Raw genomic sequence first — 27,922 nt, 5'->3', positions numbered from 1 at the left:
TTAACCAATTTTGTGATTTGTTACGTTCATCAGTTCATTTCCTTTGCCCACTTAATTATCTTATTGCCAAAGTATTTACATAGTAAGGACATGAGCCCCTTGCTATGTGTTACAAACATCTTGCCAAGTTTGTAACTTGTTTTTTAACTTTGATGTTTCTTTGCCAGAGGATAGTTCACATTTTTGTGTAGTCTTTTATTCCCCCCGCCCCCCCGTGGTTTCTAATTTCTAATTCCAAATCCGTCAGTTTCTGGGTTTGCCACTGGGTCTCTGAACCACAGTTTCCTGCTCTGTAAATGGAGTGATGACGCGAGTGTGGGTTTGATCAGCGCATCTGAATCTGAAGGCGCCCTGCTAAAGGGGACAGAGCTGAGAAGCAGGGAACAGCCCCGGGAGCACGGATCACTCGGTGACTCCCTCCTCCACTATCCGCAGGCCTGCGGAACTGCGACCCCGCCTCTGATTCGAGCTCTACGAGCTAACGTGTGTGGCTCCGCCCGTCTAGCTTCCGACCAATGGACGAGTTTCGTAAGGCGAAGGGTTCCGCCTCCAGACTTACTGACCAACAGAGGAGCTCCGTCTTGCTCGGAGCTCCGCCCCTTGTTGATCTGAGCAATGGGCGCCCGCTCTTCAGCGCAGGACCCGCCCTCGCCGCACGCCGGGCTGCGGGCCGCACAGCTCGTTCCGGTAGGCGGGTCCCGCAGAGGCCGGTGTGGTCCCAGCTCCGGCGGAGGCAGGGCCGGCCCCGCAGGATTGGGGCGGACGGCAAGCAGGCGGTCAGGGCGGTGCAGGTTGCGGAGCCGACGTCCGGGCCGTGAGAGCAGGGACGGAGTACGGGGCAGACCCGGGGATATTCTGAGCAGGCGGACCCGGGCGTCGCCGGCTGAGCGGCGGCTCGCCCCCTTCCGGCCCGGGGCTGGTCGGCTGGGCCTCGGGGGCAGGGCGGGCTGCGTGCCGGTCTGGCCCTGCTCTGCGGCCCGCGCTCGGCGTTCCGGGCCTCCCGGCCGCGGGCCCGCCCAGGGGCTGCAGGACTGGCCTTCAGGTGTGGAACTAACAGCGCCCTGTAGCCGTTTGAAGCGCTGACATCTGCGAAGGGCTTTGTATTGCAAACTCAGAGCGCGTCGTAGTTCCGGAAGCGCTTTGACATCCCCGAAGTAGCGCTCTGCAAACTGAAGCTCTTGGTAATCGCGGAAGCACGTTGTGGGCTCGGAAACCTAATCGAAAGAAACCTTTAGTAAATCCTGGGACCTTTTGGACTTCTCCGAAGCGCTTTGCTATCGCCGACGTACGAAGCGCTTTAACCTCTCTGAAACCTTGAGAACTGTGATGGGCAGTGGAAAAGGGGAAAGGTCAGTGAAGTCATCCCCTGGCTGTGACCTAGTGGCCTGCCCTCCCCCAGGGGTTCCCGGGAAGGCGGGAGGCTGAGGAAGGGGCAGCCAGCAGGCTGGTGGTGGACTCCCGGCCGCCTGTTTACCTTGCAGGTGCCCATGGCGTCGGAGCGGCGCAAGGTCAAGTACCACTGGAGCAGCACTTCGGATCGGAGTTCCCGCAAGCGCAGCTGCCTCCGGGAGCCCAGTGATGTGGCCCCCTCCAGCCGCCCAGCTCACAGCTCTGTGTCGCGTTCAGGAGGGGCCAGCAGCCCCAAGCGCCTGAAAGCCCAGAAGGACGACGATGTGTCCTGGGGCTCATCCCGCCGCAAAAGTTCCACCTCCTCCTCGCATTCCCGCCGCAGAAGTTCCACCTCCTCCTCCTCATCCCATTCCTCTGGCCCAGGTGCGGGTGGGGCCGCCTGCAAACGAGGCCTGATTCCGAGCTCACAGGGGTTCCTTTCGTCAGGGGGATCCCCTCTGCGCTCTGTCAGACCTTCTCTAGAAGAAATGGCTTCTCTCGAGGAGGAAGCCTGCAGCCTTAAGGTAGGTGGCCCCAACGCCTTGCAAACGGCGAAGCCCATTCCACTTGGATTGAGATGTTGGCGGTGGAGTTTTGGTGAAAGGACGCTAAGAAAAAGATGTTTGTTAAGATCTCTGGGGTCTTCCCAGGGGGCTAAGCGCATACTGGGTAGATGCCAGGGGATGGCCTGAAGTTCGGTGGAGAGGTAGTTTGCAAACTTGCCAGCACTTTGAAACTACTATAAAATTCTTGAGGTTCTGCACAGGTGTGGGCCCAGCTTCCTGGTATTGAAGTGTTTCTTAGGTGCTTGTAACTGGCAATCAGTCATGGGGGAGATTCTCTGTGCCAGGTGGTTGGCGTTCCCCAGAGACATAGGTGTGTATGTATTTGTTAATTTACGGAGTTGTGCCATGTACCTCGAGGCACAGAACCAAAAAAAAAAGGATTTGATTTTTGGTGTGGCTTTTCACCAAGGTTATGTTTTCCAGCATGTTGGGCTTTTGCATGGTGGGGCAGGGTTATTTTAGAGGTTCAACATTTAGTTCCCCAGTGGGAACATACAGGAGGGTTTCATAATGTTGGAAAGCAGACTGAGGAGTACTTCACGGAGGAAGTGCATTTCATCCACTTATTTAACTTTTTTTTAAAAGGATTAATTAAATTTTCTCAACACCTGCACTGTGTATGTGAGAGAGAAAGTTGAACGTGAATTTGGAGATGTTCAGTCTCCTGCGGTTGGGTTAGAGGGAGGAGACGAGTCCTAGTTTTTGTTGCCGGCTACTGTGTGAGCGTCAGCCACCTCTTTAATTAGGTTTTGAGCAAATGTTTATCGAGGTCCTAGCTTGTGCCAGGCAGTGTTTCTAGTTGCTTGGGATTTGCTTTCTAGGTTTTGGAGGTATGGGCCTTTAGAGGTGGGGAGTTCTGTACCTGGAGGAGCAAAGAAAGGCAAAGTCTTACTTGGGTAAGATGGGTTGCCCCTAAATAAAGTTATCATTAAAAAACCCAGAACCAGTCAGAAGGAAAACAGTTTGTCCTAAAGCCTTTGCTGAGTGGTTTCTGATGTGGAACTGAGAAGTGAGGCTGTATTTAGCTCTGTGTCCTTGCTGGCAGGCTGTTATCCTTAGGAGAAGTGTTCCATGTGTTTTCAATGTGGCCCTCACAGTCAGAACCCTTGTATGGGCACATTGATTTTTTTAAAAAAAATTTAATGGTGAGTTGAAAGGCTTTGTCTTTGATATAAGTGTGGGTAATATGAAGTATATATAATATGATGCATGTGAATGAGGTAAATATGAGGCTAGTTTGATCTTGTCATTTATCCTTGATGCAGTTTCAGTGGTTTGGGGTACAGGGTAAAACGATCAGTTGATTAAATCGAATCTCAATAACCAGATCGTGAGGCGAGGAAGAATCTAGCGTAGTCTTCCGGGTGTGCTGCGTGCTGGGCTGGGTTCTCTGGAGAGTTGAGGGTGTGGCCCCCGCCTCATCTCTTGGCAGACTCGGCTCGCTCTCCTCCAGGCCTCAAGGGCCTGCTTTACCAGAGTCATGTCACGGTTAACCTCGGAGAGGTGAGTGGTCTGGTCCTGTCTCAGAAGTCGTGGGGTGCTTCCCTTGGCTTGCTGTCAGTCTAAGCATGTGAGTGAGGACTGTGTGTCAAGCACCCTGTTGGATGGTGGCCCCACGAGGTGGCTTCTCAGGAGCTTGGTATCTGGAGGGAGGCCTGAAGAAGTCACGAGACTGCCTCAGGATACGGTTTGGTGGAATGGAGGCTGAGGAGCTAGGTAGGGGCTTGCAGTGGGGTGTTACGAGCCAAGGGAATTTGGATTTATTCTAAGCCATTAGGGAGCTCTGTAGAGAGGGAAGGCAGATTTGCGCTTTTGGAAGATCATTCATGTCAGTACACTATGAGACTTGATGGAATTAATCCCAACTATCCTTCTCTAGTGCTGCTAAGCGCTCTCCCTAGAGAGGGTTTGTTAGTTTGAAAATGAGGTGCAGTACTTTACTCATGTAGATGAATTTGAAAATGTCTCTGACCTTCCCCTCTCTCTGCCCCTCTTCCCCGCTTCTTTCTGCAGTCATTTGCAGACTTGTTTGTCTAAGAAGGCAAAGCCCCCTCACCACTCACCTGCCTTCTTCCCACCCGTCCACCTGCCCTTTGCATTTGCTCTGTGGACTTGGAGAGGTACACACTTAGCTTTGTGCGTCCCCCTCAGCACAGAAGCCTCTGTGCCAGGTCATGGAATATTCCGAGGGAAGATGTTTATCTTAGTTCATTCTAGCTGCTGTAACAAAATGCCACAGACTGAGTAGCTTATAAACCACAGAAATTTCTCATAATTCTAGAGACTGGAAGTCTGAGATGAGGGTGTCTGCTTGGTGAGGACCCTCTTCTGGGTCACAGACTTCTCTTTATGTCCTCACATGACAGAAGGGGACAAGGACGCTGTCTTGGGGCCCTTTCACCAGAGTACTAATCCTGTCAATAAGAATTAGTCACTTTTATGACCTAATCACTTCCCAAAGACCACAAAGAATAACACCACCATGGGATCAGATTTCAACATTTGAATTTTGTGGGCAACACATTTAGACCATAGCTAGACTGGCATTTTGGAATCATTAGAGATTCCTGCTGGCCGCCATCTCCTTGTTTGTGCCTTATTACCTCCAGGATAATTGTTGGCAAGGTTTTCTCAGATTTTTTTTTTTTTTTAATTTTTTTTTGTCTGTGCTGGGTCTTTGTTGTGGCAGATGGGCTTAGTTCCCCGTGGCACATGGGATCTTAGTTCCAGGACCAGGAATCTAACCCATGTCCCCTGCATTGGCAGGTGGATTCTTAACCACTGGCCCACCAGGGAAGTCCCTCAGATGCTAACAGTAGTTGATGATTTTCATTTACTTTATTTTTATTTTATTTTTTCGTTTACTTTATAGAGAAGGTTAAATGTCTCTGTTATGAGCACCTTCACCTACCTTATGTTTAGCCTTTAGTATGACATAACCAAATTTTTTTTTAAATTTTTAAAATTTAACTGAAGGATAATTGCTCTACAGACTTTTGTTGTTTTCTGTCAGATATCAACATGGATCAGTCATAGGTATACATATGTCCCCTTCCTCTTGAACGTCCCTTCCATCTCCCTCTCAGTCCCACTCCTCTAGGTTGATACCGAGCCCCTTTGAGTTGCCTGAGTCATACGGCAAATTCCCACTGGCTGTCTATTTTACATCTCACCCTCTGGCTGCCCTCCTCCCCCGCCCCACCTTGTATCCATAATTCTGTCTCTGTTTCTCCATTGCTGCCCTGCAGATAAATTTATCGGTACCATCTTTCTAGATTCATTATATATGATATATATATACATTAGTATATGATGGTTATCTTTTTCTTTCTGGCTTACTTCATTCTGTATGATAGGCTCTAGGTTCATCCACCTCATTAGAACTGACTCACATGCATTCCTTCTTATGGCTGAGTCATATTCCATGGTATGTATGTACCACAGCTTCTTTATCCATTCATCTGTTGATGGACATCTAGGTTGCTTCCATATTCTCACTATTGTAAATAGTGTTGCAGTGAACATTGGGATACAAGTGTCTTTTTTAATTTTGGTTTCCTCAGGGTATATGCCTAGGAGTGAGTTTGCTGGGTCATATGGTGGTTTTATTCCTAGTTTTTTAAGGAATCTCCATACCGTCTTCCATAGTGGCTGTATCAATTTACATGCCCACCAGCAGTGCAAGAGCATTCCCTTTTCTCCACACCCTCTTCAGCATTTATTGTTTGTAGACTTTTTGTGATGGCCATTCTGACTGGTGTGAGGTGATATCTCATTGTAGTTTTGATTTGCATTTCTCTAATAATGAGCGATGTTGAGCATCTTTTCATGTGTGTGTTAGCCATCTATATGTCTTTTTTGGAAAAATGTCTCTTTAGGCCTTTTCCCCACTTTTTGATTGGGTTGTTTTTCTGGTATTGAGTTGTGTGAGCTGCTTGTATATTTTGGAAATTAATCCTTTGTCAGTTGTTTCATTTGCTATTATTTTCTCCCATTCTGAGGTTGTTTTTTCACTAGTTTAGAGTTTCCTTGCTGTGCAAAAACTTTTTAGTTTAATTAGGTCCCACTTGTTTATTTTTGTTTTTATTTCCATTACTCTAGGGGGTGAGTCATAGAGGATCTTGCTTTGATTTACGTCATCACTTGATTTATGCTCTACCTATGTTTTCCTCTAAGAGTTTTATCATTTCTGGTCTTACATTTAGGTCTTTAATCCATTTTGAGTTTATCTTTGTGTATGGTGTTAGGAAGTGCTCTAATTTCAATTCTTTTACATGCAGCTGTCCAGTTTTCCCAGCACCATTTATTGAAGAGGCTGTCTTTGCCCCGCTGTTCTTGTCTCCTTTGTTAAAAATAAGTTACTCATAGGTGCATGGGTTTATTTCTGGGCTTTCTATCTTGTTCCATTGGTCTGTGTTTCTGCTTTTGTGCCAGTACCACATTCTCTTGATGACTGTAACTTTGCAGTATTATCTGAAGTCAGGAAGGTTGATTCCTCCAGTTCCATCCTTCTTTCTCAAGACTGCATTGGCTATTCGGGATCTTGTGTGTTTCCTATGAAGTGTGAAGTTTTTTTGTTCTTCAAAAAATATCATTGGTAGTTTGACAGGGATTGCATTGAATCTGTAGCTTGCATTTGGTAGTATAATCATTTTCACAATATTGTTTCTTCCAACCTGGGAACATGAAATCTCTCTCCATCTGTTGATGACATGTCCAAATTTTTAATTCAGTTTGGGGAAGGAAGAGTGGAAGGAAAAGTTTGAACTTTATTATGTGCTGGAGAAGGAGGTTTAGTAGGTAAGTCAGGTCCGACTCTTTGGTGACCCCAAGGACTGTAGCCCGCCAGGTTCCTCTGTCCATGGGATTTCCCAGGCAAGAATACTGGATTGGGTTGCCGTTTCCTTTTCCAGAGAATCTTTCTGACCCAGGGATTGAACCCATGTCTCTTATGTCTCCTGCATTGACAGTTGGGTTCTTTACCACTAATCCCACCTGGGAAGCTAGAGCTTGTCAAATGTGAATCTCAATATTTGACCTCTGTTTGGTTCAGTTGCTCAGTCTTGTCTGACTCTTTGCGACCCCATAGACTGGAGCACATCAGGCCTCCCTGTCCATCACCAGTTCCAGGAGCTTGCTCAAAGTTATGTCCATCGAGTCTGTGATGCCATCCAACCATCTCATCCTCTGTTGTCCCCTTCTCCTCCTGTCTTCAATCTTTCCCAGCATCAGGGTCTTTTCCAGTGAGTCACTTCACATCAGGTGCATTCACATAATTCTCAGTCTTGTGAGGTGGGTAGTGTTATCTGTTTTATTTTTTTGAGAAGTAAAGCCATAGTTATGCTAAACCCTTAAGACTTTAAGCTTGTTTGTTTAATTGAAGTATAGTTGATGGCAGTGTTATCTTTCTGTCTTACTTAACAAATGCTTAGATATCAGTGAACAAATATTTGAGCACCTACTATGTATGTAGGCCCTGGGACAATGAGACTCAGAAAGATTAAATGTCTGGACCAGGGCCACACAGCTTGTACAGGTCAGAGCTACAGTATAATCCCAGGTCAGTCTGACTTCAAAGCCAGTGTTCTTGAGGCTCCTGCCCTCCTGTGAGCACCTACTCATCTGGGCCCAGCATTAGATGGGAGGAGCAGGGAGATGAAGAGGGCAGCGTCCTTCCTTTGAGGGGTCTTTTAGAGGGTCACGCAACCCAGACACGAGAAAGCCTTATGCATCTTGGCTCCTGAGTGATGAGACTTTCACGGGGGATCCTGTCTCCTGCTTCACTCAGGGATGTCTCAGTGCTTGGGTGAGGCTGTGCTGGGGCTGGTGGTGCAGAGAAGGACAGTTCATCACAGTGCGATGCGTGGAGTGTGGTAACAGGGATATTTGAAGTACAAGGGGGTCAGAGGAGTGAGTGACTAACCATTGGGAAAGTCCTCACAGAAGAGGTGTCATTTGAGTTCTCTTGATGGACAAGGACATTTCAGGAAACAATGTGTGTCCTAAGAGGATTATGAAATGCTGTTCTGATGCTTGGGGCACTGCTTATTCCAAGGCCCTCCTTTCCCCCTTCTCCAGTGTTTCCCTCAGACACCTGGCTGAGTGGAGAAAGGCAGGAGATGATGCTGGAAGGAAGGCTGGGGGCCAGCCGGGGAGGAGAGCTTCCAGGGTCACACTCAGGAGTCAGGCAGACACAGAGCCGTTGAAGCATGTTAAGCGGAGGTGTCACGTTGCCAGATTGTAGAATTCCTTGTGGCAACTGTAGAGAGAGGATGGGCAGAGGCATTCCTCTGTGGTACCCATCTCCGCCCATCCTTCATGACTGCTGCTCGGAGATAGCCCCCTTCATCTCTTTCAGCTCGTTCTTCTAGTCCAGTTTCTACTGAAATTGTTAACAGTGGCTGACTGCGCTGAGGGCTGGCATGACGTCTCCACTAATGTCCCATTTGCTAAGTGCTTCGTATATGAAATCACCTTTCATCATTTCTTATTTTTTTCCTCCAGGTTGATTCCAAAGATAGCCCTCGTAGCTCCGTGGATTCTGAATTGGCAGCGGACGCGGAGGGTCAAAATGGTACAACGGAGGAACCACACAAGGTCCAGAAAAGGCAGAGGGATAGACTTCGAGACCAGGGCTCTGCCATGATCTACCTAAAGGCCATCCAGGGCATCCTGGGAAAGTCGATGCCAAAGAGGAAGGGAGAGGCGGCCCCAAGGGCAAAACCCCACATAGCAGAGCGTCCCCGCCGCAGAGAGGGACCAGCCAGGGGTGTCAGCGTGGCTGCTCCTCGGAAAGAGAGAGAGTCCACCCCAGAGGTCAGAGCGGAGGAGGAGGCCGCTGTGCTGGAGAAGAGCAGCTTCTGTGACAGGAGGGTGGTGATAGACCCTCAGGAGAGACACAGCGAGGAGCCCCTGGGTGGCCGCAGGATGGTCACCGAGGAGTGCTCTCCACCCCTGGAGTTTCTGGATGACTCTGACTCGCATTTGAACGGCCAAAAGGTGAGTCAAGCTCAGGTCAAGCATGGAGTTTTGAGTTTTCTTAAATGTCCTTGGTCTTTTTAGTTTGATCATAACTATTACTCATTCAACGCAGTCCTTGACTTACCCAGGGCCTCAGGAAACAAACTGATAGTTCTCTTGCATCATGCCTTTCAGATTTATTAAGAAACCTCAACTCAGTGCTAGTTTTGTTTTAGGATTTATATGTTAAGATACAGATTTTCCTGTGTAACAAAGGCCAAAATAACATTCAGTTAAGAAGTTTGCCTTACAGAGGATGGGTCCACGGTGTGGGCGACCCGGGTGCCTTCTGCTTGACTCTCTGCTGCCCCTCGGCGGTTTCCGTCCTGTGGTTGGTTTGAGCGGCTGTGACCAGGCTCCACACGTTACATTGACATTCCAGGCGGGAGGAGGGGAGAAGAGCGAAGTACATTCCCTCCCTTTTAAGAGTTTGGCTCAGAGGTAGTCCCCACTGTGTCTGCTCATATCTGTTGAGAAGAATCTGGCCAACACTTGCAAGAGAGTCTGGAAAATTCCAGACTGACTTCCATCTGGAAAACACTACATTCAGATAAACTTCTGTTGCTATAGAGGGGGAGAAGGCAATGGCACCCCACTCCAGTACTCTTGCCTGGAAAATCCCATGGACGGAGGAGCCTGGTAGGCTGCAGTCCATGGGGTCTCGAGGAGACGGACACGACTGAGTGACTTCACTTTCACTTTTCACTTTCATGCATTGGAGAAGGAAATGGCAACCCACTCCAGTGTTCTTGCCTGGAGAATCCCAGGGACGGGGGAGCCTGGTGGGCTGGCGTCTGTGGGGTCACACAGAGTCGGACACGACTGAAGCGACTTAGCAGCAGCAGCAGCAGCTATAGAGGAAGGAGAGAGTGACATTGAATAACACTGAAGGGAGACTAGCAGTTTTTAACATTTTTTCTGATTCGGAGGGAAAAAAAATTCTTCTGTGGTACTTCTCTCTGCCCATCCTTCGTGACTGCTGCTCGGAGGTAGCCCCTCTCGTCTCTTTCTTCTAGTCCATGTTTCTAAGTAATTTCGCATTGTTTATTTTTTTAAAATTTAGACATCTGTGGACTTTCTACACAGGAGACGAGAATTTAGTTCTCTACACTTCGACAGTACCCACATGTGTAAATGTATCCTCTCTGCCTTCCTGTAGCTCCCTGGTTCATAATATAATTTTTAGTCAAATCTATTTACAATTATTATGACCGTATTCATAGCTGAGTGACTTAGTATACTCTGATTACATTTCTGTCCTTATAAAAGTTGATCTGCCTTGGAGTTCATCCTGCTTTGTTTCTTCCCTGTAGTTTTCTCTGTTCTTGTGACTGTTTCATCTCCCAACTGCTAGTACTGTTGCAGGAAGGGGGACCCCTTCCAGGGCCAGAAGCTGGGCTCTTGTCTAACCCTCGGAAATGAATTGTCCGAGGAGACACATGTGCTGACAAAGCAAGAGATTTTATTGGGAAAGGGCCCGGAGAGCAGGAGGGTAAGGGGCCCCAGGAGAACAGCTCTGCCACTGGCTCGCAGTTTTATGGTGATGGGATTAGTTTCCAGGTTGTCTTTAGCCAATCATTCTGACTCAGAGTCCTTCCTGGTGGCGCACCCTTGTTCAGCCAAGATGGATGCCAGAGAGGAGGATTCTGGGAGGTGGGTGGCCTGGGGTGTCTCCTTTTGACCTTTCCTGAGCTCTTCTGGTTGGTGGTGGCTTATTAGTTCCGTGTTCCTTACCAGGACCTCCTGTGTAAAACAACTCATGCAAATGGTTACTATGGTGCCTGGCCAGGGTGGGCGGTTTCAGTCAGTATGCTTCCCCTAACAGTACCATAAAATTCTTCTCAATATTGTCAAAATAAGTAGTCTGCTCCCCACCTTTCTTTTTTTTTTGAGGGTATATTCCTTTTGATTCCTTACGATTCCTTTTTTCCTTTGTCTCTTTTCATCTCTGCTTTCTTTATGAATAATTAAGGAGAGTGCATATGATAACACATACTTTTAAAATTTTTGGCATACTTAAGTTATAAAACACTGGCTCAGTTTTTTGAGTTGTCCTTTTTTAGACATCCTGTTTCATTTTGAGGTTATAATACCTTCTCTTGTTTCTCTGAGAATATGAATTAAAAGTTTGTTTCGAAGTTTTCTCTCCACACTACTTTTTTCAGAGTTTTCTTCTGTTTTGTTTTTTCCCCTAAATAATTTGGTGTCTGTCTTTTGTGGTAGGCCTTTCCTCAGATGTTTCGGGTATCTGTTCATATTTTAACGATGAGGCATTAAAAACCAGTTGTTGGAAGTCTTGGTGCCTGGGTGGGCTTATCACCTGCTGCCTTTAACATCAGGTGATCACCTGTAGCTTTATCCTCAGGCTGCTGGGGGGTGAGGGGTGGGGCCCTGGGACAAACCCTCCCGTGCTCTGCTCAGGAGCACAGGTCCAGCTGCTGGTGTTTAGGAGTCAGGCTGAGGGAGGTGCCCCGGTTCATCAGCGTCTAACATGTGATGACCCTCGGCGCTGTGTCTGTTGCCCCTGACTCTTCCACAGGCTCCTTGGCTTAACTTTTCCAAGCTCATACCTTATCTTTTGCGGGGCGGGGAAGGGGCAGACCCATCTCTACAGGATGGGAGCAAGGATCTGGGGCTCTAACTTCACAAATCCTCTTTCATCTCCAGCCTTGCCTTCATTTTGAGAGCTCTGATACCTCCAATTCCTGAGTCTTCTGGGGGCCTGTAGTATGATTCAGCATGTTTCGGGGGTTTTCTCACTGCAGGCCTAGGTTCTGGCCATCTGGGATCTGCTTATCCAGTGACCGTTCCTCTATCTGCATTCTAGTATCTGATAATTTTTTTAGTTTGCTTTGCTCTTTTTCTATTGCTTTCTCTTCATAGGTTTATGCTTTTTGAAGTCCATTTCCTGTAACTTTAATAAGAGTTTTTTGGCAGGAAGGACAAAACCCACATGTGCTGTATTTAATTGGAAACCCCAAGAGCAGTAGGTTTTGTAAACTACTTTCCCCGCCAACCCAGTGTATAATGCCTGTGTTTCTTGTCTAATGTAGATCATTGTTTTGCTGCCTGGAGTTCCCTGGTGTGGGTGAACTTCCCAAACTTCTATACCCAAACTCCCATTTGTCAGACTGGACACTTAGATTGCCTGTTGAGTATATATTTGGGTAGGTTAGCCGATGAGTGTTGAGATCAGACAGTTTTGAGTTCATATCCTGGCTCTGCTGGTGTACTGCAGTCTTAACCTCTTTGAGCCCCAGTTTCTTCCTCTATATAAAAAGGCATGATTCTTTAAATGTTATCACAGACTATTACAGGGATCAGCAGACTCAGTCTGTGAAGGACCAGATAGTAAATATTTTAGGTTTTTTGAGCTTTTAAGGCCTCCATTGCAACTATTCAACTCTTCTGTAATGGCATGAAAACAGCCATAGACAATACTTAAATGAATGAGCCTGGCTATGTTCCAATAAAACTTTACTTAAACCACCAGGCAGTGTATTGGATATGGCTTGTGGGTTGAAGTTTGCTGAATCCTAAATTAATACATGAAAATACTTTGCTCAGTGCCTCGTGTATAGTAGACTCTCAATAAATGCAGCTTTAAATCTCACCATATGCACTTGAACCTCAGGCAGTCTTAAGTATAGGTAATTGTCAATTTTCCCAAAAAGGAAATCCAAAACCTTTTCCTGGCCAACTTGACTATATATAAAGTCTTTCAAGGTCTTAGATGATGTCATCAAAGTCTGTTTATCATATGTATTTCTAGGTACATGTGCATTTTTTGAAGTCTTTTTTCCCCCCACTCTGCCATTTCCCACCCCCTCATATTTGATTAGTTTTATTGAACCTTTTCACATGTTTCTCTGACATGGTCTTTGTTGTCACTGGAGTTACTTTTTGAGTCATGTAATGTGATTTCCTGAACTTCCCTGATGAGAAGAAGAAGAATCTGACTCAAGAGGTCTGAGATGGAACTGGGGAATTAGTTTTTTTTTTTTAATCAGTACCCTGAGATGATAGTCTGTGAAGCAGCCAGGGGACAGCTCTGCCCTTCCATCTGAATTGGAATTTTAATTGTTATTATTTCCATTTAAAGTTTTTATTATGAGATATTCAAAACATTTATGAAAATTACCCACCTACGCATCACTCATCGTCAGTAAGTGTTAACTCACTGCCAGTCTTGTCTTGTTTGAGCAGCTCTGTATCCCTTTTCTCTCCACAAATTATTTGGAAGAAAATTGCACCTACCATATCATTTCACCCATAAATATTTTAGTGTTTATCTCTCAAACTAGGATCTTTAGGGAAAAAACAAGCATAACTACAGTTCTAACCTCTCCTTCTGCCCTGTCCCCACAGTCCCTAATAGGGTCAACTATCTGGTCAGTCTGGAGAAGGGAATGGCAGCCCACTCCATTATTCTTGCCTGGAGAATCCCATGGACACAGGAGCCTGTCTGGCTACAGTCCATGGGCTCGCAAAGAGTCGGACATGACTGAGCGACTGAGCACACATATCCAGTCAGTGATTAAATTTCCCTGTTTCATGACTGTTTCAGTTTGTTTGAAGCAGGATGTAAGAGTCATATCTGTCATTTTCTAAAGTGTTAAATCTCTTGGTCTCTATAGATTCCTCCTTCCCTCTCCTACCCCATGTTATTTATTTATTGTTACATCTATTAAACAAACAAAAAGATGTCATTTGACTTGTAGAATTTCCTGTAGCTGAGATCTCACTGATACAGTGTAGCACTTTTTGGTCTGTATTACTTTGTCCCTGGAAATTCTATCCCACATTGCAAAGAGCGTTCCCTTTGCATTCAGTTGGTTCAGTCTTTGGAGGTAAAGTTTTGGGCATCCTATAGTGTAACCATGTCTAATTATTCTTTTGGTTAGTATTTTAGGAAGTATATTTCCACTGTTTAAAACTAAAAAATGTATTTAGTGAAAAATAGCTTTCCAAAAAAAGCTTTCCAACTGGCCCTGTGTTGCCCTGTTCCTCCTCATACATATATGTTTTTTAAGTTTCCAGTGTAGTTTTATGCATAACCACTTACCTTACTGCTTTTTAAAAAGTTATCTTTATAAAAAACTAAAAACTACCTTTAAAACCTTTGTTTAACATGATGTCTACTACAGAATTGTGAGGTCATACCCTCAGGAATAATTATTAAATCTGTTAGCTTTTTTTTTTTTGCTTCCCATCTCCCCTCTTTTTTATTTTTTTATTTTTTTCCCCCCTCTTAAAAAAAAAAAGAGTTTAGGGAACCTCTTTAAATTCTCAAATTAGCTTGGCTCTGAGTTTTGTTTAGGGTCATTTATCTTCTTCAAATAAAAGAGTATATCTTGTACTACAAGAGACTTTGTGATGACTTGAATATGAAATGAACCCTCAGAAAAGGGAAGTATCATTTTGAGGAGAAACCCTTACCTTCCATTTGGATATTTTTTATAATTTTAATCAGATTAACTTTCGTTGTTGGGGGAAAATAGTGAAGTATACCTTGAAGGGCTAGATTGCAAAGATGTTAACTATCTGTTAGAGTATGTGAGAGGTATTTTATTGACATGTGCTCACATGTGAACATGTCCAGCAACTGATGCTTGGCACCAATCTGTGACCTCTCTAGCATGTGGTTGTGGGTGCTCAGAAGTCTTACGGTAGTCGACCTCCCCCAGAGGAGTAAGACTGCCTTGACCTCGTCCTGGAAGCTGCCGTCCCTTCCGGGCCTATCAGTTACCAAACAGGTTGGCCCAGGTTCAAGGGGAAGGGTCACAGACCCCACCTTTCAGTGGAGAGTAATGTCAAAGAATTTGCAGACACACCCTCAAGCCATTCAGACTGCATGCTGCTACATTTTGAATGTGCTACAGACCTGCTGTTAGTGATGAGATGCTGGACGGTGCTTTTCTCTAAAAACCGCCCCCCGCCCCACCCCCCCACCCCCACACCCTGTATGTTCTAGAGGGCGGTTTTTTTTCCAAGAGGGGTTCTTCAGAAAGGGAATGCAGGCGCAGCCTCCCTTCCAGGGATGGCACATGACACCATGATCCCAAGTTTATTCCGTGGTAGCCCGGCTCACTTTCTGGGAAGTAATCAAGAAGCCAGATGACAAGTGCGCTAAGGAGTCAATGCCGTGCCATCACCGTGGCCAGAGAGCGGCCAGGGCTTCTATTTGGCAGGCTGTCCGCACACAGGACGAAGGCGAACCTTCTGTCTCTTTTCTCCTCTGCAGCCTAAGGACCGGGAGGTGGTGATGGAGCGCGCCTCTTCAGGAAGTGACTGGTCCGACGTGGACGAGATTTCCACGGCCAGGTTCTCTCAGGAGGAGCCCGTCTCCCTAAAAGCCTCCGCCGTTCCAGAGGCTTCCGCCTTCCCCACGGACTACGTCATGTACCCGGCTCACCTGTACAGCAGTCCCTGGTGTGACTACGCCAGCTACTGGGCCGGCGGTCCCAAGGCTCCCGGGTGCCCCTCCGCGGGCCGCGGCGGCGGCAGCACGACGCAGGCGGGCCGGGGCGGCCGCGACTCCTCGCCCGCCTCGACGGTGAGCCCCCCGCTCACCTCCAGGGAGCCTGAGCCTGCCAAGGAAGGCAGATCCCGGAAGTCTCGTGCGTCTTGTTTCTCCAGAAGCTCGGAAGAAGATGTGAAGGAGAAAAGAACATTCCAGGAGGACGTGCTGCCGTGTCCGGGTGAAGAACCTGCATCTCGCTCCCTGCCCAGGAGCCGTCGGGAGCCGCGGCTGGAGGGTTTCATCGACACCCACTGTCACTTGGACATGCTCTATTCCAAGCTGTCATTCAAAGGGACCTTCACCAGGTTCAGGAAGATTTACAGCAGCTCCTTCCCTAAGGAGTTTCAGGGCTGCATCTCCGACTTCTGCGATCCTCGCACCCTGACCGATGGCCTCTGGGAGGACCTGTTGCAGGAGGATCTGGTGTGGGGGGCCTTTGGCTGCCACCCGCATTTTGCACGTTACTACAGTGAGAGTCAAGAGAGAAATCTTCTGCAGGCCTTGAGGCACCCCAAGGCCGTGGCATTCGGGGAGATGGGCTTGGATTACTCTCACAAGTGCACCACGCCTGTCCCAGAGCAGCACAAGGTAATATCATCCTTGGTTTGCTCACAGTGTTCGTTCCTCTCTTAGTGGTTACATAAGGGTTTCTCCACTTTGGGAGCTAAAGAATTTAGAATCTCTAAAAAGGTGATTGCTCTTATCCAGACCGCTTCTCCCTAGGTGTCATTGGGCAAATGCTTTGCAAGCTGTTTCTTTCCTTTCAGTTGTATTATGAAAGAAGAGGAGGGTTGGGGCTGAATGACCTTTATAGCTAATGATACAAATGTCAAAGCTTAAATTCCTTCTTGGGAAGCAACACATTTTGTTTGTTTAATTAAACAATATGTTTTTCTTCTGATTTTAAAGTTAGTGTGCCCATTGCAGAATATTGCAAAACACACAAATGAGCAAAGATCATCATTTCCCAATCCAGGAGAGATAGTGACCATGACTTCTCCCTCGCAGTGAGCTTCAATTCCTCTTGTTCTTTTTCAGCTGGCTCCTGGGGAGGACACATGCTCCATTGCAGCCACTGATCCTATCCCCCAAGAATTCTTTCTTAATAGTTTTTGAAATTCAGATGTGTTTTGGAATTCATATTTTTATTGTCGCCATCCCTTGGAGAGTTGCAGGGGGCAGTTGGTGGCATGTCTTATGAACACCTGTCAAAGAATCAAGGAAATGAGTGCTGTATGTACGTGCCTTTTAAAAAAGAATTTAGGAGATTTATAGAGAGAAAGGAGTAGTTTGAATGTTTTTTCCACCGTGAAAATGTTCCCGCTTCATTAAATATTCTTTGAAAAATAGGCTTTTTTAAACAGCCATGTCATGTTGCACCCCAAGTCTATAATAGTTTGATTATGCTAGTAGTTTTTGCTAGAAGCAAACATTTTGCTAGAAGCAAAGATTAAGTGTTGGAATTAGAATCTCTTGCAGACTTCTGCCTCTGGAGGAGTTCAAGGAGGGCAGATATGTTAAAGAGGGCTCCAGTGGACTGTGGGTACTGGGATTAGCTCATCGTTAAAGTCCTTGAAAGCATTCCATGCTATTGGTTTCCAGGCTCACTTTCCTTTAGTTGAAACCACAGGTTAAACCTGAGTTATGTCAGAATTGGTATTGGCTCATTGCCACTATCTTGAGAGGAGGTAGTACTGAGTGTTGGACTTGAAAATGTCATTCTCAAGTGAATCACCTGACTCAAAAACATCTTCTAATTTGATGTTAAAAATTCAAACATGAATTATATTCCACGATTGAAAAAACTACTCATGGAAATATTAAGATGAGGTAATTTGTTTATAATGAATTACTCCTTTTGTTCTTTTTTCCTAAACTTGAACTTGCTAGAGGAAAGTAGAAGCTCTAGCCCAGTTTTTTTCATTAAGATTGTTAGCAACATGTGTATTTTACCACTAAAGATTTTTAAAGTGGCCTCGTTTTTTTTGTGTGTGTTTTTAATGTAATGTATCTGTAGGTGTTCACCTAGCAGGAGATCTGATTTTGGTTAAGAAAGCAAGTTGCAGGAAATACCTTTAGTATTTATTCTTTCCACAAGTAGTTGAGCACCTCTGAGAGTCCGGCATCGTGCAGATGTATCCATGGCGACTTTTTGCGTAGGAAAAGGTGTGCAAGGTGATGGATTCCCTCTGGGGAGTGGGAGTAGGAGCAGGGACAGTGAAGGAGAGGACACGTATCTTGGAGTGATGCTCCTGAGCCCTGACCTGCCCCTGGAGCCCCAAATAAGCATTGCCTAGTGGTTGCTCCATGCAGAGTCTGGGTTCAGGCTTGAATCGGGGTGCTCCAGCTAATCAACTGCAAATTGTTTGACCTCACTCGGAGCGTCCGTTTCTTTACATGATGGGCTGAGCACCCTATCTTTGGGTGTTTTTAAGGATTGCAAGTTATAATACACCTAAATAATACTACTCCCTAGTAAGCAGTCAGTAAGTGTTAGCTATTACTACATGAGTTTAAAAACAAAGAGTGGGAGATGGTGGGGGTTGCCCACTGGACTGGCTGCTCTGGAGGTAACAGACATCCAGAATGGCCCTCACCCACAGTTTTTTGTCGCTGCCTTCTTACAGGTGTTTGAGAGGCAGCTACAGCTGGCTGTGTCTCTAAGGAAGCCCTTGGTGATCCACTGCCGAGAAGCTGATGAAGATCTGCTGAAAATCATGAAAAAATTTGTGCCTCCAGACTACAAGATTCACCGGTGAGAGCCTAGAACTTCAGCGGGCAAATGAAGTGAACATGTCCCTCTGTCTAGGATGTTACTGGGAAAAACAAATGCAGTGAGAAGAGCGTTGATAATATTAGGTCTTTTCATAGAATCTTTTCAAAAGATTAACTGTCATTTTGACCCATGAGAAATTTCTGATACTTGACCACTTTTTACCTAAAAAATGACAGCTTCATATGGTTTGAGCTAACACCCTGAATCCGTGTGACCCCCATCCCATGAAGCAGGTTGTCACGGAGGCCCGGTTCTCAGAAATGAGAGCTGTTGATCTGGGGGGAAGCTACTGTGGGTCCAGTGGCTGGGCACACAGAGAACATTCCAGGGCACCGGAAAGGAAATTTTCTCTCCTGCTTGCAGTTTGATTTTCACCTAGAGATTCCTTCTCCAGGGGATCTTCCCAAACCAGGGATCGAACCCGGGTCTCCTGCATTGTAGGCAGACTCTTTACCGTCTGAGCCACCAGGGAAGCCCTGCTTGCAGTTTGAAAGCTCACCCCTCCTCACCTTAACGTCCAGGAGGCATCTCCTCTAAATGTTATCTAGGGTTTCTCTAGTTGGGTAAACTCACCAGCCTCCGGCCATGTGCCCGTTCTGGGCATGGAATGGCTTGAGGGGGCCCTGGAGGAGCTCTGAGAGACAGTCCGCTGGTGACTCCCCAGAGGGTGCGGGGCTGAGGGGGCCCAGGAAGCCAGAGCACGGGCCCTTAGCTGCCTCTGGCTACAAAGGGGCCAGGAGGCGATGCCCAGCTGGCTCTCTCAAGACGGGCGAGATGGGTTAACTGAGAAAGCACAGAGTCTAGATCCCAAGCCCGACTGTGACAGGTGGCTGAAGAGGGTGGGGCTGTCAGGCCTCTAGACCACTGCCTTCCAGGCGCCCAGGCAAAGAGGGACGCCTCTGAGTGGAGCGGCCACCAGAGATGAGACGAGGCAGTCACTGGGCCCTTCTGGGCTGATGTATATGCTACTGAGAACATGGACAGGTATCAGGTTAAGAGAAGAAAAATTCACCTGTCGGCCCCTTCGTTTATTCGATTACATGGACATAATTTCTGCCCACAGTCGCCGTGATTCAGAGGGGCTGCAGTTGTCAGTTCTGCTTCTGACTGTGTTGACTGTGAGTCCTTCCCTTGGATGCAGTCTTTGCATTTCTGAGAATCTGTCCACCAAAATTAGAAGAGGCGCAATGTCTAGAGGGGGTTGGGGCTTCGGCAGAGTGGCTAATGAGAGAACCCTGATGTGGGATTCTCCTCCTCGCAGGCACTGCTTCACCGGCAGCTACCCGGTCATCGAGCCCCTATTGGACCACTTTCCCAACATGTCCGTGGGCTTCACAGCTGTCCTGACCTACTCCTCCGCCTGGGAGGCCCGGGAAGCTCTGAAACAGATCCCGCTGGAGAGGATCATAGTAGAGACGGACGCTCCCTATTTCCTGCCTCGACAGGTAGGGCCGTCTTCAAGCTAAGTTGAGGCGCTGAGGAGAGAGGGTGGGAGGTGGGCGGTCACCCATGCAAGGCTGGCAGGACCAGAGCCCCCAGTACCTTTCCAGGTCCTGCCCCTGGCTGTGTAGATGTCTCCTCTTTGTTGCTTTGCAGAACCAAAGTCTAGGGGGCTGAGAAGCTGAAGGGTAACCACTCTCTTCCAGGCAGTGCAAAGCCCTACCCTGTAGAGGGTTGTCCAGGAAGCGTGGGACCCTGCTCACCCAGAGCCCCCATGACTGGGACTCTCCCTGCGTCTGCAGGTAAAGGGGTCTCTACACAGCTCCAGAGGCCCTGCTCGGGGAGGGCCGGGGAGGGACACGTGCCTGACGGCTGTGCGCAGGAAGCACAGCGATGTCCTCAATGCTTGGTGTCTTCCAGGTTCCCAAGAGCCTTTGCCAGTACGCCCACCCGGGCCTGGCCTTGCACACAGTTCGAGAGATCGCCAGGGTCAAAGACCTGCCGCTCGCCAGCACCTTGGCCACCCTGCGTGAGAACACCTGCCGCCTCTACAGTCTTTAAGCAGGGAGGGTGCCGCCAGGAGTCTCCTAGAAAAGGTGGGGGGAAATCACATTACATATGTAGTTTTGCAAAACCAAGACAAAAAATGACTTGGTCTCTATAAATATGGAGCAGGTAAACATGGGCTGAGCAATGAGCCTGGTCTGTCTTGAGTGAACTTGAGTTTGTATGCTAACTCAGTTGTGTCCAACTCTTTTGCAACTCCGTTGACTGGAGCTCTGCAGGTTCCTCTGTCCATGGGATTCTCCAGGCAGGAATACTAGAGTGGGTTGCCTTCTCCAGGGGATCTTCCCAACCCGTGGATCGAACCTGCATCTCCTGGGTTGGCAGGCAGATTCTTTACTGCTGAGCCGCCAGGGACGCCCCTGAAGTTGAGTGTAACCTTCATCCTTTTCTCTTCCCCACACCCTGCAGGATGACCAGTGGCCTGACAGGAGAAAGGCCGTGTGAGCTCTGCCCCTGTCCCTGCTCAAGGATGTTGGAGGGCCGGCTGGGATGGAGGAAAGCCGGACGGGGTGTTTCCCGAGACCTCCTCGGAGGCCTCTGCTTCAGGCTGGTGTGGGTGGGGGAGGGTGGGGTGGGTGCAGTGGGTGGGCTCGGGGATCGGGCTGGCCTCCCGGCCACGGTGCTCCGGGGCGACCCAGGCAGAAGAGGAGGAGGGTCTGAGGGCGCAGCGAACTCGCCCACCCCGTGCCTGTGTCTGCGGCTTAGGTGCAGGCAGTCTGCGTGTGAAGTCACGCTGCTCCTTGTTTAGTGCGCGTGAGGCAGTGGTGTGGTTCCTGGTTCTCTACTCTAAACACAACTCCCGAGTGGGAAATCTCTGGAGGACGTTGGCCGGGGACCTGTCTTGGAGGCTGATGCTCCTGTGGCCGGTGAGGGAGCCCCTCGCTCCCCGGGGTAGCTCTTCAGTCTGGCCCGCACCATGGCCAGTGTCGGTTCTGCGTCAGCACTGACTCAAGGACTTCAGCTGCGGTCTCACTGGTTCCACTGCTGTTGACACAGAGAGAGCCGAGGGGCGTTCACTATCCAGGGCAAGTCCTGGCTGAGGGAACCTGGATTGACTGGGGGACCTGAGGAGGAAGCCTGTTTGAGGACAAGGACCCCAGGGAAGGTGTTCTTCCCCTTACTGAGGCCCCCAGGGCTGCAGCTCAGTTGTGTTGAATTAACTGGTAAGGGTCCAGTCTGCCGCAGAAACTGTCTGCTAGCCTGCCGTCCAGGGTCTCAGCCCCGCTGGCCTCCACTTTGCCCCCTCCTCCTGCAGCGTTGGACCAAAAATACTCCTCCCATTCCATCTCTTGTAATGGCCCCTTGTGCGCCCCACCCAGGTCAAGAGGCAAACCAGTTTAATTCTCCAAAGCTCTGCTGGCGCCGCCCAGCCCTGTTCCATTGCCTATGCAGAACAAGAGGCCTGGTGTCCATCAATCTCCCATTTCCCATCCTGGGGCTCTCCCTCACTTTGGCCTCCACTGTGTTCTTTCTCCACGGTGGAAGTCAGAGCCCCTGCTCGGCCTCTGAGCAGCCAGGCCGTCTCAAATTCTGAGCTGTGCTCTGCGCCCTGCTGGTGCCTTGTCAAGGTGTGTTCCTTACAGAGCCTGGAAGGTTATGACAGTCGAAGGGTAAGAGTGAGGACGCTCTGCACTTGGCACAAAAGGATCCTTTATTCCAACTTCCTCAGTGAGACAGGCCACCCTGCCTCCTTTGTCTGTTTCTTGGAGACCAGTAGCCGAAATCGTAAGATCCATCACTTGTGCTGGATCCCTCTAGGTGTTCGTGGAAGGTGCTTTGGAACCTCATGAGCTGCAAGGAACAGGACTTGGCATTTCGTGTGTGGTGTTTCCTCCTTGCCCTGGTACCTAAGTTGCTGGCCTGGGAAGTGGGCCTTGATGCACTGTCGACCTTCCATGGATGAGCTGTGCATCATCTGTGCCTGAGATCTGGGGAGTCCAGAGCCTTGTTCTGCTTGGAAGATTTGGAGGACTTAGTGTTTTAGAGTGCTCCACTGTTCCCCAGATGAACTGCCGCTTAGCCGTCTCCTTCACGACAAGGCCTAGAAATCACACCAACGAGGGAAGCCAGCCGGGCCTGCGTGCGGTGACTAAGAGGGACAACTCTGGACGTCTGAGCCATCGCAGTCTCCCTGCCGAGGTGAAGCACCAGGTGCTATCCACTTTTATCTCCAGGACTAAGGATTTTCATTTCTGTTACACAGTGAAACGTGGCCTGTGGCAGGCGGGGTGGGGGTGGGGGGTGAAAACCAGCTGGCATTGTTTTTCATTTAGTTTGTGGATGGCCAACTGGATTGTTTCTGCTGTGTTGCTAGAATGCCTCTCTATCTCTGCCCCCTTGTCCCCTTTGGCCATCTCTTTCTAAAAATAAAGTGATGGATCTTCAGCCAGCACCCATGGTCTCCATGTCTGTTTGTATTTCTCAGAGTGTTAGCAGTGGTTTGGCTGTTTCCTAGCTTTGTACCCTAAGGATCCAGAGGTCTGGAGACCTTCTCAAATATGTCTGTGCTTCAGCAGAATTCAGCTGGAAGCAAGCAGCTTCGATACCTTCTCCAGATCTCTGCTGCCTCTGAGCATTTACTCTCATTTTACTGCCCAGGAACACCCAGATACACTTCTGCTTCTTAGCCTTGAAAAACAGACACGTTCTTTGTTCCCGACCAATGAAACAGGAGGGGAAAAAATGGAATAAACAGCGGTGTTGTTGATGACTCCATTGCACTGTGGGCTCTGGATTGTGAACTCTGGTGCCTCTGGGCAAACTCTGCACACAGTGAAACAGAACTTCCTCCTGTCTTCCAGCTCTGTCTTAAGGTATCCTTGGACACACGTGTTCAAGCCAAAAGTAAGCCTGTCCAAAGGGAGGCTCTGTTCCAAGAACAGTTGATGAATTTGGAATCTGTTGATGTCTCCTCTGGGATGCACAGTCATTGGTTTGTGTGTTTCCAGCACATTCCTCTGTCTCAGCTCCGTCCCAGCGGAGCGCATGGCACCTGTGTCTGCCTGACACAGGGATAGTCTCTTTGCAGCTGGGAGCCTGCTCTTGGCCTTCCTGGTGTTTGGCATCTTTCCCTGTGTATTAAGTTTGGGACCAATAGTAACCATTTACTGCAAGCACTTTCATTTTTATGTCACTCATTTCTGTAAAATCCAGGCAAATGTCCACTGTGTGGTGCTTGAACAAAGTGCCCAGGATGGCAGCAGAACCGTTGGTCAGTGGCCAGGCAGCCCTCTTGCTTGCTATAAATGCTCGTTTGTCAACAGTGTTCGGAAGTGATTTCAGACCAAAGTGCGGTTGCTAAGCATGGGTCTCTGTGTACACTGTCCTAAAGGAATTTCTTACACCCCTGTGTGTGTGTGTAAGAAGTTAAATACACATTATCATTCTAATGTACTGGGCATATAATTTATAAAACAATTTTTTCATAAGGACATTTTTGTTGTTGTTGTTTTTCCTGTGCAAACACCTTGCTCAGCCCAGGGGGTAAATATCCCTGCTTCGGAGAACCAGAAGTTAGTGTTGTAGGGAAGTGATGTGGGCAGGAGACGGTGTGAGAAGGCTGGCGTGGGACCAGGTTTGGAAATGCTCATTTTCTCAAGTGTGTCCCCTGTTTCCCTGTGATCAGTTTTATTTCTTCCAGTTGTTAACCTGAAATTGTCCTTGGCCTACTCCAAGTTGATCCCATGTCTTATGAACGAAAATGAAAAATGGAAACAAAAGGCTACCTTAGGTAGCAGGGCAAGAGGATAACATTGGTTGAGAAGCAGCAGAACACGGGGGAGCCTAGGCCCAAGGCCACAGCTCTGGGTAAGTCGGAAACCTGTTTGCTATGTGACCTTGGGAAGTCACCTAATTCCTCCGGACTTCAGTCTTCTTCCTCCTAAGTGGGTTTGTTGTGGAAATTAACTGAAATTACATTAAATTCATGTGAGACGTGTTTGGGACAGTGCCTGGGGCACAGCAGGAATGCAGTAAAAGGTGGCTGTTAGGATAACTGAATGCCTACAGTGTGCAGATGTCCTCCAGGGAGATACTGTGTTCAGTCTTGACAGTGACCCAGGGAGGTGGGTGTTTCACATGGGAGGAGCCTGAGAAGTTCAGTGTCATGGGCTGGATCAGACAGCTGGTGTTCACATTTGGGTCCGAGTCTGAGGCCCATAGCGTTCCACCCCACCATGCCACCTGGGCTTGCTGAGAGAGCCCCGTCAGAGTGGGTGCTTAACATGTTTCTGGAATGAATGACCTAGGCAAGTGGGAGAGAAGGCTTGTGTGTGCCCCCTGAGAAAGGTGTAAAGCCTTGTCTTTGTGGGGCAGCAACAGGTGACCAGCATTCCTTGGAGCGTGGCACCCATCCTCCCCTGAACCCTGACTGGCTGCTTCTCCACCAGGTCAGGAGGTGGTTTCTTGGGCTGTTTGATGATGGTTGGGCCTGGGCTCCTCCTCTGGATGTTCAGAAAAGGGCCCTTGGCATTGCTAGCAACGATGAGGGTGGCACCCCTGCTAAGTTTTGGAGCTGGGATGTGCCTCAGCTCCAGGCCCACACATGGGTCTCTGCATCAGAGAGAAAAGCTGGCTCACTGGAGGTGGACTTCGCTTCCTCTCTCCCTCCACCCAAATCATTCAGCGCTTTCCAATACCTTAGATTCCTCTAGTGGGGATGTGTGTGTGCTGTGTCCAACTCTTTGCCACCCAACAGACTGAAGCCCGCCAGGCTCCTCTGTCTGTGGGATTTCCCAGGTAAGAATACTGGAGTGGGTTGTCATTTCCTCCTCCAGGGATCTTCCCAGTCCAGGGACCGAACCCACATCTCCTGTGTCTTCTGCATTGGCAGGTGGATTTGTTACCGCTGCACCTCCTGGGAAGCCCCCCTAATGGGGATAATGCCTTTCAAACTAGGGTCATCCCTTAGAGGCAGATGCTTTCAGAGCCAAGGGCTCGATGAGCTGAGTCACTACACAGCCAAATAGGTGTGTGTGTTTTCCTGAGATGGAAGGGGTGTGTGTGATGTGTGTGTTCCTGAGATGGAAGGGGTGTGTGTGTGTGGTCTGCCCAATGGACAGGCACGGAGTTGATGGCAGAGCTGCAGCTTAGAGAGTTGGGTGCAGGGAGGTAAGTGAAACAGGAAACAAGATAGCCTTTTCATTCAGTCTCCCTTTCATTGAGGGTCCCCTGCATTTCCCTAAGTCATATGAGAGTTGACACCTGTTCTAAGTCAGGTGGGGCCACCAGGCTCTGCTGCCTGAATAGGACCCTGTGGGCAGTAAGCCACTATATATGCTCCTGGGGTCTTGTTAAAAAGCAGATCCTTGGAGAAGGAAATGGCAACCCACTCCATTATTCCTGCCTGGGGAATCCCATGGACGGAGAAGCCTGGAGAGTTACCATGGGGTCGCAAGAGTTGGACATGACTTTAGTGACTAAACCAACACAGGTATGTATAACTGAATCCTGTTGCTGAATAGAAGTGATTAATGCAACACTGTAAATAACCTATACTACAATAAAAAAGGAAACCAAAAAAAAAAAAAAGGAAACAAACAAAAAAAGCAGATCCTGATCTTCTAGAGCAAGGATGGGGCCCAAGATTCTGCACTTCTAAGAGGTTCCCTGATCACGGTGACATCCCACGGGCCGCGTGGCGCCTCGCTGAGGGATGGTGGTGGGCTATCAGGTGCCCATCAAGTGTGATGCGTGGTTTGCACTACAGGGCTGTGTCTTAAGTGATTGGTGGCCAGAATTTCACTGGAGAAGATACTTGGCTCCTACAGGGAGCCCTCTGTGACAAGGGTATCTCCAGAGTGTGGACACTACCCCAGCTCCACAGAGGGGTGTCCTGTGTGTTTTTAATGGGTGCACACATGTGGAGGCGGGCAGTGCTTCTCCCCTTGTGATCACCCATCCTTCGTCACTAGCTCGAGAGTCAGTTCACACCAAAGACCACGTGACTGATAAGGGACATTCCCCCCGGGAAGACTGGGTCTTCACTGGAATTCAGCGGTGGAACTGAAGGATCAAGGCTCACTTCAGCTGTGAGCTGGGGTTGGAAGGCTTTTGGGACGTCGCCCTGGTGCCCCAGGTCAATGAAGGAGCCCAGGCAATGGCCAGCCTTGGCCACGTGAGGTGGTGTCCGCTGGGCCGGGAGGAGGGGGAAGGGGCCAGGTCAGCCGCTTCTGGGAGTGGCTCTGGTGTTCGCACCCCAGTGTGTCCAGCTTCAGACTCACGCTTTCACAATTCCCAGCATCTGTTCTGCCCTTGAATGTCAGGTCAGCGGCTCTGATAGTGTCACCAGAAGTTCCCCTGCTCACACAGGCCTCACTGGTTGTTAAGAAGCTCTTCATGTACCTTTCTTTGCACTTGAGAAGCTCTGGTATTTAAAGGACCCTTTGCCTGTCTTCTTTTCCTGTCTCACCCTTCCTTCCCCCTTTCTGTCCCCCTCCTCTGCTCCTATATCCCCCCAGTAAACTTCTCCACTGAAGGTGTGGCTCTAATTTGGTTCTCTAAGCATGCACACCTTGCTACATGTTCATTTTTTTCTCTTCCTATTGACCACAGACCAAGAATTGGCTGGCTGGGGGAGTTGTTTTTCAGTGAAATGTGAAATCTTCCTCTTTGGTGAAGTAAACGTTTTGCACCTTCAGCATCCAGTTTGAGCATTGATTCTTGGGCTAGTACCCCTCAGAGCTGGGTGTGGTCTCAAAAGTGTTCTGGTATCCAGTGAAGCACTTCTGGGAGAACAGAGAGGTGGCTGGCCTCAGGGTCGGTCACTTGCTGATCGGGCTTTCTGAAAAGCGAGAGGTCAAGTCAAAGTGCTGTTGTCTGGGGCTTCCCGGGCGGTCCAGGGGTTAAGACTCCGCACTTGCATGGCAGGGGGCACGGGTTCCGTCCCTGGTGGGGGAACTAACATCCCACGTGCCTCACAGTGTAGCCACGCCCACCGAAAAGCCCCCTGCTTTGTCCACTGTCCTGCTGGGGCCAGCACAGCCGGCTTTTCCCTGGCGGATGTGGTATGTTGTCACGGGGAGAGCACTGGCCTCCAAGTGTGGACCATGTGACTGGGGTCCATCCCCTAAAAGTGGGTGGGGGGGGGATGTCCTGGAACCAATCCCCTGCGGGTACTGAGGGATGAATGTGTTTGGGACAGAGGAATCAGAAGCTTGAGAGGCAAGGGTGGGGAGGAAAACTTCAGTTTTGTTACCCACAGGTGGATTCACACTGGGACTCCAGCGAAAACTTGGAGTTAACCTGACCTGGGCAAGGACTTACCACGGGCTTCTTCCCCAAGGACATCCTGAAGAAACTTCCCCAGGGTCTAGCCATGCTGGTGGGACTGAGCCCGACAGCTTTGATCCCCGCGTCAAAGGGGGCATTGAACTATAGGAGGAGGATCCAGGAATTGTCAGAGGTCTCAGCCTCCCACCGCAGCCCCTCACCTCCCACCCCCATCCCAGTGGGGGCCCTGGGCTCTCAGGAGGGGGAGAGAGAAGGGCCTGGGGTCCAGCAGGCACCCCTCAGGCAGGTTACCCTCCTTCCTGGGCCTGGTCTTATTACCCCACCATCTTTATTTTATTTTACATTGAAGGATAATTGCTTTACGATGCTGTGTTGGTTCCTGCAGTACAACAGCATGAATCAGCCCTAAGT

General features: G+C 48.8%; 2 protein-coding genes and 1 long non-coding RNA gene across 6 annotated transcripts in view; 1 reads left to right on the top strand and 2 right to left on the bottom strand.

Moving 5' to 3' along the window:
• Positions 1–425: 425 nt before the first annotated feature.
• On the bottom strand, positions 426–1,632 carry LOC122682492 (translation initiation factor IF-2-like). The gene is made up of 2 exons (XM_043885230.1): positions 1,475–1,632; positions 426–1,214 (listed from the first exon to the last, which is right to left on the bottom strand). Exons 1-2 carry the CDS (start codon positions 1,487–1,489, stop codon positions 426–428), a joined length of 804 nt encoding a protein of 267 aa, XP_043741165.1. The 5' UTR covers positions 1,490–1,632.
• On the top strand, positions 1,208–22,673 carry TATDN2 (TatD DNase domain containing 2). 2 transcript variants are annotated; one of them, XR_006337395.1, is made up of 8 exons: positions 1,208–1,349; positions 1,482–1,913; positions 8,460–8,954; positions 15,220–16,086; positions 18,126–18,253; positions 19,536–19,719; positions 19,921–20,016; positions 20,135–20,275. XR_006337395.1 is itself a non-coding variant. In XM_043885227.1 (8 exons), the coding sequence occupies exons 2-7, from the start codon at positions 1,488–1,490 to the stop codon at positions 20,273–20,275; spliced, it is 2,241 nt and encodes a 746-aa protein (XP_043741162.1). In that variant the 5' UTR covers positions 1,208–1,349; positions 1,482–1,487; the 3' UTR covers positions 20,276–20,310; positions 20,690–22,673. The 2 variants fall into 2 exon arrangements, 1 of the variants encoding a protein (XP_043741162.1); XM_043885227.1 differs by lacking the exon at positions 19,921–20,016 and adding an exon at positions 20,690–22,673 and having other exon boundaries at positions 20,135–20,310.
• A 3,739-nt stretch (positions 22,674–26,412) lies between these two features.
• Positions 26,413–27,922, bottom strand: part of LOC122682497 — a 31,548-nt gene continuing 30,038 nt past the window's right edge. For all 3 annotated transcript variants that reach the window (XR_006337402.1, XR_006337400.1, XR_006337401.1), the window contains exon 3: positions 26,413–27,062. This is a non-coding gene — a long non-coding RNA (uncharacterized LOC122682497). The remainder of the gene's footprint in view (positions 27,063–27,922) is intronic.

The sequence above is a fragment of the Cervus elaphus genome, chromosome 24, assembly GCF_910594005.1.
Source record: "Cervus elaphus chromosome 24, mCerEla1.1, whole genome shotgun sequence".
Lineage (NCBI taxonomy): Eukaryota > Metazoa > Chordata > Mammalia > Artiodactyla > Cervidae > Cervus > Cervus elaphus.
This window is presented reverse-complemented; position numbering and strand designations above follow the sequence as displayed.